The sequence below is a fragment of the Egretta garzetta genome, unplaced genomic scaffold (assembly GCF_000687185.1).
Source record: "Egretta garzetta isolate BGI_Z169 unplaced genomic scaffold, ASM68718v1 scaffold43, whole genome shotgun sequence".
NCBI classification, from domain to species: domain Eukaryota; kingdom Metazoa; phylum Chordata; class Aves; order Pelecaniformes; family Ardeidae; genus Egretta; species Egretta garzetta.
The window spans coordinates 1755908-1767501 of record NW_009259047.1 but is presented as its reverse complement, the minus strand read 5'-3'; the positions used below and the strand labels follow the sequence as shown (position 1 = coordinate 1767501).

The window sequence follows — 11594 nt, the reverse complement described above, 5'->3', positions numbered from 1 at the left end:
TGCCCCAAAACACAGAACATGAGATTCCCCCCCCCCCGCCATTTATCTGTAAAGCCGATTAAAAGAGAAGACAAGACCAAGGTGGCAAATCGTGGTGGTAGTATCCAGTGAGGTACCAGTTTGGAGCTTATTTTGGGACGTAATGATTGAAGTCACTGACTTTGCCCTCACCAGCCTGCCTGGGCTGTGCCTACAGCCTAGAGGGGCTGGGTGTTGGCTGCAGACTGTGTCCGGGGATGACCGTGAAGCCTGGGATAATGGCGTGGGGCAACACGTTGTCGTGCAAAGTGCAAGATCCTGCATATATACAGGGACTCGGGGAAAGAAGTGCTGCAACCTGCCGCGTCTTTGGTTGGGAATAACCAGAGAAGCGACTGCATGGTTCGGGACAGGCTGAGAGAGTTGGGCTTGTTCAGTCTGGAGAAAAGGAGGCTACGGGGAGACCTGATTGCGGCCTTCCAGTACCTAAAGGGGGCCTATAGGAAAGATGGGGAACGTCTTTTTCATAGGGCCAGCTGTGTTAGGACAAGGGGAAATGGTTTTAAACTAGAACAGGGTAGGTTCAGGCTAGAGGTAAGGAAGAAATTTTTTACAATGAGGGTGGTAAAACACTGGAACAGGTTGCCCAGAGAGGTAGTGGAGGCCCCATCCCTGGGAACATTCAAGGCCAGGTTGGACGGGGCTCTGAGCAGCCTGATCTAGTTAGCAGTGTCCCTGCTCACTGCAGGGGGGTTGGACTAGATGACCACTAATGGTCCCTTCCAACCCTAAAGATTCTATGATTCTATGATTCTATATATACAGGGACTCAGGGGAAGAAGTGCTGCAACCTGCCGCGTCTTTGGTTGGGAATAACCAGAGAAGCGACTGCATGGTTCGGTCAGGTCATTCGTGAGAGCTCATTGCAGTGTAATTGTGAAGAGGCGAATAAAGACACGGGCCCTTTTAAGTAGGTGCTTCCCACTGTCACCAGGAGATCTTAATTCCACTGCTTGGAGCCAGGGTGAGACTTGGAAGGTTGCCTGGAAGGCCTGGTCACTCATGCTTGAGAAAAGGTGACTTAGAAATAGCAGGGGCACGAGGGCGAGCTGCTAAGATGATCAGGAGAACAGCTAGGACGTTCATCAGGCTGGGAATCTGAAGGAGGTTTGTAACCTCTGAGGTGCTTGCAAGAGCCTTCAAAGGGAGAGTGTGGAGGTTAGGGGGCCTATAGGAAAGATGAGGCCAATCTTTTTAGCAGGGCCAGCTGTGACAGGACAAGGGGTGATGCTTTTAAACTAAAACAGGGAAGGTTCAGACTGGATATAAGGAAGAAATTCTTTACAATGAGGATGGTGAAACACAGGAACGGGTTGCCCAGAGAGGTGGTGGAGGCCCCATCCCTGGAAACATTCAAGGCCGGGTTGAACGGGGCTCTGAGCAACCTGATGGAGTTAAAGGTGTCCCTGCTCCCTGCAGGGGGGTTGGGCTAGATGGCCTCTAGGGGTCCCTTCCAACCCAAACCATTCTATGATTCTGTGAAAGTCCTAACAAGGTTAGGGCAGAACCGTGGTTTATAGTTTATGAAAGGATTTTTCTGACATGGTCGCCTGGCACAGTCAGGTTTCCTTGGAATACTGCGTTTGGCAGACGCAATGTGCCGTGCGTGTGGCTCGGCTGCAGTTCACAATAATTGTCCCTTTATCGGAGATAAACCCTGACCCTGCATGTATCCCATTTTGTGGGGATTTAGGTCTGTGTCTTTAGGGAAACGGTACAATTGTGTAGAAAATTGTATACAACCGAAGTATTTTTATAAAAGGGGAGAAAATGTTAAGAGGAAATACTCCAGGGCAGATCTCCCGGAGCTGCAGGGCTGTGATTTAGCAATCCCCCCGGTTACTTAGGTGATACTTGTGTAGAAGGTGTGGTTGAGCCTGTTTGTGGTTCCTTCTCTGCAGGAAGCTTTCTGCCTCAGCACAGGAACAACTTTCCATTTTCATAAATGGAAAGAAGAACAGTAAATGAAAATAAAGGATATTAATGGAGTAACACTCTCTCATAACAGATTATCATGAATCTCATTCTTAAAGAATGTTTTGGTCAAAAAGAAAATTAGAAAGCCCACCTGGCATTCGCTGTGATCAAGTACAGGGACCAGCATGTCATTCAGTCAAATGAGACCTCAGACATCACAGGTGAGAGTTTTTGTACTTTTCCATACAGATTTTTTAGATTTCACAAATAAAAATAAGTGTTAAAATAAGTGACACTGCACCATTTCTAGGAGACCTGAGAGGAAAAACTGTGCTTTTAATATAGTATATATAGAAAGTATTCGTTTCTAGTTTATATTTAGTAACTCAACAATTGCAGAAATACTTAATATAGCTTATTTGCATGGCTGCTAGTAGGGAAGTGTATTGTCTTTGTCTGTACCATCTGATTTTCACTAAAAATATCGAGACCGAGACATTAAGAGTCCCACAGCTACCACAGGTTTGAAGACGATCTAAGTGAACCTTGCTTAGAGTTAATCTTTTTTGCAGACATTTCCAGGAGCGTTTCTGTGCTTCCAAGGTAGCTAATATTATTAACAACTGTCAGAAATACTTTGAATTTTTTTTTCCTGCTGGCAAGGTCAAGTTGTGCTGTTTGAATCAAGATTTCAGGGCTTTGCACTTTTTATGAGGTGAACGAAGGTAGGATTTCAGCTGAAGTATTCTCGTAACCATGACACGCTTCAGAGTATCAGCTGGTTTTGGTAAACTCTGTCCATTCCTGTCTCAGTGACATACAGCAGTAGCACGGGCTCTTTTCTCTCATTGCCATTGTTGAGCTTGTTCTAATGTGATTTATTTTGATGCTGTCAGCCAGCGTTTAATCACAAATTGTTCTACTCATTGCTGTTCTCACTATCTAGTCATCATTGTCAGATAGAGCCTCACTCTTCTAGCCCATGTGCTAATATCAAAGAAACCATTCCTGCCTCCAGAAACTGAAAGTCCACCTAGGCAACACAAAGCATCTGGGAAGAGGGTTTTGATACATCTACAGTTATGATCATCTGTTCTTTATTTAGTTGGTGGAGCTCCACGTTTTTTATGTCCCAAAAGAAGTGTGGAACTTCAAGCTGAATACAGTTCCTGTAGCTCTTAGTAGCAAATTCATCTCAGCCGGATTCATAAGGTGAGTATAGTCTTAGGCTTCATGTACATGGTAGGCAGATCCTTTACATTGTCCTTCAGTCATTTAGTCCAGCTATTGCCCTATGGAGCACAATTACATCTGTCAGAAGAGACTTCTCTGATCATTTCTGGAAGGTAAGTGGTGTCCATGACTAGCGTTACGTTCATTTGGACTGCATCAGGCTTAGCTTCATTGCAGCCGTTGGTGTAGACCATTGAAACAGACTTCCAGAGCAGTGCTAGTATTTCTGCAGGATAATTTATGTTGTAAATTCACAGTCTTATATTCTTTCTGTCTCCTTGAGCCTGATTATAAGAATCTTCAATTCTTTTTGGCAATGGGCCACCTTCAAGACAGAGTGGCTTGATAAAGACGTGATAGCCTGTCAATTCCCAGGAACGGGGATGTGACAATCTGAGCTCTCCCTGTCCGAAGAAGGAGCTTAAGGCATGTTTCTCAAGGGGAAGTGTTACAGCCCATGCAACCGCCATTGTATCTTCTTTCTTCTCCAGGAGTATTTCTGAAAGGTTGCGTACAACACCGTGCGCTATGTGCGCTCTCAGATAGCTGTTCAGAGGACTTTGTAAAAGAATACCCCGGCTCCCAGTTCTTAGCCCAAACTTGGTACAAAGAGTTGCAGTTTTAATCTTTCATAACGTTGAAAGTTTGTTTTATACTCCTAAACACTTTACTCACAAAATCTGTGTGTATCTAGTGTGGTAAGAAGTGGTAGAAAAACGAAATAATGTAAAGATGTGTATTGAAATGGAGCTTTTACATGCACCTTGTCTGCTCCTGTGCAAAACCTGTCAATTTAGCTTAAACTGCAGGGAATATGGGTTTTAACTAGTTTAAATTTAGGCTTGTATTGTCCACTTCAGACAATATACTGTGTAGCTGAAAGGATTGACAGCAGTCAGGTATGAGCCTGTAGGGAAGAATGTGTTCATTCTCGCAGCTTCTTTTGTTGAAAGGCTGCTCAAAACCAGAGGAATTAAGTGCATTTATCCATTTTGTTTGCGGTTCCAGTCTCCAGCAGAGGTGCAAATACACAGCTGGAGTGACAACTTCAAATCATTTCATGTGTTTGGATGCCTGTCACTCTCCTCTGTTCTCGAGTGTAAATTTATTTCACTGTGGCTCAATTCTGAGGCATCAGCTTAAAATTAGGGTTCTCATTGATTTCAGTAGGTTTATATCTTGGGTATTTGTTGCTTGCTAATGAGTCTTAAATAATTGCTAATTAGTTTTTCTATGGGTACTATGCAGTGCTGCAGTACAGTAGCATTAGCAATAACTAGTACCTGGCCAGTGTATCACTGTCTTTAAAAACAAAAAAAAATATTTTAAAGAACTCATATTATAATCTGGGAGAAGGAACAGCAGCCTTGCTGGTACTAATGCTGTTTGGATGTTGTGGATAGCACTGTCAGGCATATTGACCATCCTAGTACTGTCTGAGTCAGCTTAACAAAGGATTCCTAGGTCTAAGTACAGGCTGCTTCCATTAATCATGAAATTAGAGGAAAATATTAAGTGTGTAATTGTGTATGGCCCTGAGTTCTTGTTCCCATGAACTTGATTTCTCAGCCTCTGTGATCTTTTATGTATTCCTCATTCCTCACCACAGAAGCCATACTTTTGTTATTTCTAGATGAGATGGCTGCAATGAACTCTAGTTTGCATTACTTTTAAAGGAACACCCTGAAGCAAATGACTGGGATGTGACTGGTCTTCTGCTAGCCAGTGGCAGCAAGTAAGAAGTGTATTATTATATGTTCCTAGCAGCTGTGCTGGCAACTAATTTTCAGATAAATTTCTGCCCTATATCTCAGGTTCTGTACACCTAGATAATTTTCTCCCATGATACATCGTGGTTACTTAGATGTTTTTCCTGCTGTTCATAAATGCCTTAGGTTTAGATGTCCTTGCTGGTTTTGATGGGCATTATAGAATCATAGAATGGTTTGGCTTGGAAGGGACCCCTAGAGGTCATCTAGCCCAACCCCCCTGCAGTGAGCAGGGACACCTTTAACCAGATCAGGTTGCTCAGAGCCCCGTCCAGCCTGGCCTTGAATGTTTCCAGGGATGGGGCCTCCACCGCCTCTCTGGGCAATCCGTTCCAGTGTTTCACCTCCGTCATTGTAAAGAATTTCTTCCTTATATCCAGTCTAAACCTACCCTGTTTTAGTTTCAAACCATTACCCCTTGTCCTGTCACAGCTGGCCCTACTAAAAAGATTTTCCCCATCTTTCCTACAGGCCCCCTTTAAGCACTGAAAGGCCGCAATCAGGTTTCCCCTCAGCCTTCTCTTCTCCAGGCTGAACAAGCCCAACTCTCTCAGCCTGTCCTCATAGGAGAGGTGCTCCAGCCCTCGGATCATTTTTGTAGCCCTCCTCTGGACCCACTCCAACACTTCCATGTCCTTCTTGTGCTGAGGGCTCCAGAGCTGGACACAGTACTCCAGTTGAGGTCTCACCAGAGCAGAGCAGAGGGGCAGAGTCCCCTCCCTCGACCTGCTGGCCACACTTCTGATGCAGCCCAGGGTAGGGTTGGCTTCTGGGCTGCCAGTGCACATTGATGGCTCATGTCCAGCTTTTCATCCATCAATACCTCCAAGTCCCTCTCGGCAGGGCTGCTCTCGATCCTTTCCTCCCCCAGCCTGTGCTGATACCGGAGGTTACCCTGACCCAGATGCAGGAACTTGCACTTGGCCTTGTTGAACCTCATGTGGTTCACACAGGCCCACCTCTCCAGCTTGTCCAGTGAAGGATGTGCAGTGTTAGAATTACCTCTGATAGAGCCTGCATTTATTGGGCTTCAGAAGATCATTCAAGGGTGTATGTCTTCTGAGACATCATCTTGAAGAAACGACAGTGAATGAGAGAGATTTGAATTATAGATCATCTCTGTTCTCACATAAGACCTTGGAAGGGTGTGTATTGAATTATGTATCCATCTTTCACATATTTCTTTATACATTTGAAATAAATGACATTAGGGCTAATATCTGCAGCAAGTGTGGGCAAAAAATGTCTGAGGAAGAAATAAACAGGAGGTAAATGTACAGGGAGCAAGCAGTGTGGCCTAGATGTGTCCACTCTGCAGACTTTGGTCTCCTTTGCTGCATGCCTGTGCTCCAAGGCAGATTTATGATCTTAAGAAGGGTCCTCTAAGTCCAGAGTATTTGAAATAATGCAAGGGAAGCATCGTAACCCACTAAAGTACTGTGTTTGTGAGATGAAACTGAGTGTGGTTTTACATACCTAGGGCGTGAAATGAAGGCTTATAGGGCTGTTTGAAAATGCAAACAAACCCTGACAGGTTAATGTTGAAGACCTGTCTAAGTTGAAGGGAATGCACGTTCTCGTCTGTACTATTTACTGGCAATGGCATGTGCTATCCCCCAAGCTATGTCTGTGCATTGCTTGAAGAGTGATAGCTGCCTGGGCCAAAATCATGCTAGGCAGTGTACCAACACTTAATCAGCATGAGTGATTAACAGTCTCAGGCGTGAATTTGTTCCCTGGTTTATTTTATATGGCAGCATAGGAGCAATTAGAATTGCTTATGTTGCGCTGCAGAGCTTTTGTGTGCCTCTTGCACATTTGGTTTTATTCTGCAGAGGTGCTTTTTATTCTATAATGATTTTTATACTGAGCTCATTAGTTTAATATTTGCATGGTTTCCAGTAGTACATTAAATGATGCAATTCATATTTGCATCAGCTCTCTCATCTTCAAACTATGGTGGAAATGTTCACACTGCAGTGTTTGGTTTTGATTTAAAATACATTTGCATGTACACATGCACACACCCTTCTGTAAATTTGTGTTGGAGAGGACAAAAATCAAAGGAATGTACCTGCTACTTAAAGTGGACAGTGATGAAATCTCCTCTAGCCCTTACTGCTTGAAGGGGTATGTTCTACAGTCCTGGACCAGCCCCATGAAACTCTGTCACCTATATGGAAATGTATGTCTTTAGTTTCTACTGGTTTTGTTACTCATCTCCAGATGAGCAAGAGCATTCTGGAGGAGTAGTTTTCAAATTTCAGCTACTTCCATATTCTCCCTTTGTATGGGGTTCCTAAAATATGAATATTGCTAGTTAATGTTATGACAGCCCTTGTAATACAGCGCGATACAATGTTCCAACTCTACCACACCAAGACTCTCTGGCCTGCGTGTAATTATGTTCAGTTCTAGGACATAGTCCCCATTTTTGGTCATTCTGTCCATGCAAGCCAGCACGTGTATAGCATTATCTTCCCCCTCTTACTAACTAGCCATCATTATTTGATCTTACAGATGTATTAATGAATAACAACATTCTAGGGTATCTCCTCACACCACATTAAGAGCGCTACGGGAGAAGCTTGGAGAGCACCTGGGTGGAGCTGCAGTTGCAGATAAATTCAAGTTTTTAAAGTGCATTGGGAAAAAACTAGCAGTGGTAAGTTAATATTTTTTTCTTTAATGCTCTTCTGCTTTATACTATAAACTACAGATTTTGTTCCTGCGGGTTAGATAATATCACATGAAAATAGAGATAACTTTAGGAGCACTGTTAGCATTTGCTTTTAAACATGATGGAGCATAAGCTCTTGTCAGAGCACATTTAATTCCCCAAATACAAAGGCACAGCTGGACAGGTATGTTAGAAACATCCTTTAAAGCGTCAGATGTAATTAGTTGCCATCCAGTGAAAAGATGCTAGTTTTGATAAACCAATGGATTAAATATGACAAATCTAGTTGCATTTAAAAAAAAAAATCGCTCTAAGGTCATTATTACCAGTACATGTCTGGGAATATAGCACTTGAAGAATTTGGAATGGAAGCTGAGAGTTCCTCTAATGGTTCCTGCTGTGACCTGCCCAAAGGCCTTTAAAGATCAGTCCCTGAGTGAAAACTTCTCTGGATGTACATTTATGTTCCAATAATCAGTCCAGTAATGCAGCCTGAGATTTATGTAATCAAAACCCTACATCTCTGAATCATAACTGTTCCTCACTTTGATTGTCTATATATTCCTATCTTACGAACTATAGCTAAAGATTAAATAAACTTGAAAAACCGTCCAACTGAAAAGTTTGTTCACATAATACACAAGGACTTAAGTGATGTACATAAGTATAGAATAATTTTTTCCACTTCTTATTTCACCTCCATTTCTCATAGATTTGGAAATGAATAGCAAGCTGGAAATTTGGTGCTGTTCTTTATTTCATTTGTAGTTGAGTTATCACTAGAGTTACCCACATTGAAGAGTAGAATAAACGCTAAGTAATGTGCAAAAACTAAGTGGAAAAATCTGAAGAGAAACTTAAAGACTGTGACACAATCTGAATCTGAAATTGTGCATGTGTCTTCAAAGAATTGAGGTGCACGGTAATAAGTAAGATGGTGTATTTTCTTCCCTGCTGATAGTTCTGAGATAAATGGAGAAATTTTCCAGCTTCCTTTAAAATGTCAGGAATTTAATGAACTATTTTACTTTAATAGAGAATTGAAGATATTGGTAGATTAAAGTGAAGATTTTTAGTGTAAAATTAAAGATAGAATTTTAATATGGCGTATTTACTGTTGCTTGTTGTTTATAACAAAGTATAAAGCAGTAAACCAGCTAACTGGTTTATTTGTTGTTTAAGGTCATGGTAACCTCACTGAATTACATCTCCATGATCAAATATTTGTTGAGCAGGTTTTTTTTTCCCCCCCAGTCTTGTTTCATAACAGCAACAACGTAAGCAGTACTAAGAGCTGTACCCTATTTGCAAGTAAGGGTTTTAAAATGAAAAACAAACATGAACCAAAACCGTGTTCATTTACTCTTCCTTTTCTTTCATACAGCCAGTGTCTCTTAACAGTGACTCAGTGGCATTGCCTGGCTGTTATTGAGAACAGAATTTGGCCCCATGTTAGTTCAACTTCATTATTTAAATGTAAGCTCAGATTTTTTTTTTTCTGTTGGAGCACATCTTTCAAATATATGTTGATTATTTTAGACTTTGTTTTTAGGACTACTGTTGAAATCTGAACATGTATATCACACAAAAAATATCAAAATGATAAATACAAGAAGACATGAGTCATAGGAGTTTTTCATATATATACACATTAAATATTTTGCTGTTGTGTATCAGGTAAGTAGAGAAAATTATGTGAGACTCAGCATTTCTATTCAGATTCAGCTTTAAGCAGATTCTGGTAAAGACAGGCTAAGACTTTCTTCTGCTCTGACTGTTGGATCAGGTCCTTTGAGCCATAAGAGAAAGTGCAAAGGATAAAGACGTTTATTCATGTACTCTTGTGGCTCTGATGCAGATTTTGAAAAAAAGACAAAGTTTCAGTGCCATACCAGAAAACATCAGGCCGTTACGGAAGACAGTGATGGTTAAGATAAATGTAGTATGTAAAGATGATGACAGAACACAGAAATTAAGTCACATGCAACATTATTGGTAAAAATATATTATCTTATTAGTTACACTTCCATTCTTTGTCTTCCAAGGTGAAAGCAAAGCAAGAAGCAGAACTGGAACTGAAGTCATTTGCTCCCCCTTATGTATGTATTGTATGGCTTTTAAGCTCTCATTTTCAGAAACTTTTTGCATTGCACATTTCCTCTGTTGTGTCTGATTAATATACTGCATATTTTAGGCACTTTACCCTGAATTATATTTATTACCTGGAGTGGGATACTTTGAAGACATTTATCCATTATCATCATCAACTCAACAGAGCCATTGCTTTAATGCAGAAGCTGATGGATCAAGATTATCCAGTCTTCCCCAACAAAAACCTGAAAAAAGCAAACAATTTTTAGAAAGCATAAAAAGCAGTCATCGGATAGAAAATCAGGAAGTGCACAGTCCCACGAAATGGAGTGAGAAGGAACCTGTTCCAGTTTTACACACAAAACATAAGCAAGACCGTAACAACAGGATTCAAGAAAAACAAATACAGTTCACAGATAAAGGTAAGTTTAACCATTGTAGTGAAGGAGGATGAAGAAGAAGGAGAAGAATAACTATTATGGTTAACATTAACAATAAAATAATATTTCTTTTTCCCAATATCGAATATTATGCAGATCAAAATGGATCCAGGGGATCTGTCTTCACACCAAGTAATTCAAATCCTGCAGACTGGGAGGCTGGAGAGGGTGATATGCTATTACAGAGCTCTCAGCAAAATCATCTCAGCCAGAATCAAAAGGAGCGTAATACTCCTAAGTGGAGCGACGGAGCCAAAGGAACTGCTCTTACTCTTTGTGTAAACCACAGTGATGAACGAGGCCAGAGTAACCAAACACCTCAAAATCACATTAAATATCAACAGGGTACTACTGTTCATTGTCATCTTTTTGCTAAAGCATGCCTTTTAGAAAGTTGGCAGAGTAAAGCTGAGTTTTAAGAAATCTGGTTACAGCACGGGATGCAATGTTGCTATCAGAACAATAGTCTAATAACAACAACAACAATAATATCTTTCAAAGAGCTGTAGTTTTTACTTTGGATGAGTCCTTTATCACAATGTTCTGATACAGGGAAACACTTCACTATAGTCAATGCATTTCTCTAATCTTATTCACATTAAAATAAATTACTAAGCAGCTACTGTAGAGACTGGAGGATAATGATTCCATAATTCGACATGAATTTTAAATGAAAAAAATCTTGTTATTAGTACATCAGGGAAAGTATTTAGTCACTTAAACTGTCATTGTCATCTTATCCATGGCTACATTACTACTGAAGTGTTTCCTCTTCTCCCTCCTATATAATGTTAATTTATACACTATTGAACAGTGGCATTCCTAAAACCGAGCAGACTAGAGTGAAAATAGGACAAAAGTATGGGGGGGTTTAAAGCACACATAAACTAGATAACAGTTCTGTGCCAAAACAGAAAATGTTTTTTGGAGGAGAACTATTAACTACTACTACTTTAAAAAGGAGTGTCCTATGGATACTGGGGGCCATTAAATCTCTGAACAGTTTTCTAGTATGCTTAATGTTCCTAAGTTTTTAGTAGTTACCAAGAAAGGACTGACGCATTTAAACTGGATTTGAATGACCACTGTTATATTAACAGCAAGATTGTAACCAACTGATTTTGAGAAAATACTTTTGAAAGACAAGTTTTAATTTGAGTAGAATTTTACAGTTAATGTAAAAAAGGTGACCTTTATTCTATTTCAAATTTTTAATGAGTAATTATTAAATGAGGCAATATTCATTTTTTCATAGGTAAGGGCACCTTATAGATCTCAGTTAGAACGATTTTCTGGATATCTGGTACTTTGAATAAGAAAACAAAAATTTGGATATTGTCTGGAGAGTGTATTAGAGAAGGCTTTCATGGATGACTTTTCAGTAATTTCCAATCATAATCTGTCAAAAATAGCTTTGTCCCTGCA

The 11594-nt window shown here is 40.6% G+C and overlaps 1 protein-coding gene across 1 annotated transcript in view; it reads left to right on the top strand.

The window, feature by feature from the left end:
• Nucleotides 1-2141: 2141 nt before the first annotated feature.
• The window catches only part of SPATA1 (spermatogenesis associated 1), a 17670-nt gene continuing 8217 nt past the window's right edge, over nucleotides 2142-11594 (top strand). Inside the window, 6 exon segments of the mRNA XM_035890662.1 lie at nucleotides 2142-2177; nucleotides 3062-3168; nucleotides 7506-7623; nucleotides 9684-9737; nucleotides 9833-10151; nucleotides 10266-10514. Of these exon segments, the coding sequence (XP_035746555.1) occupies nucleotides 2142-2177; nucleotides 3062-3168; nucleotides 7506-7623; nucleotides 9684-9737; nucleotides 9833-10151; nucleotides 10266-10514 (883 nt within the window).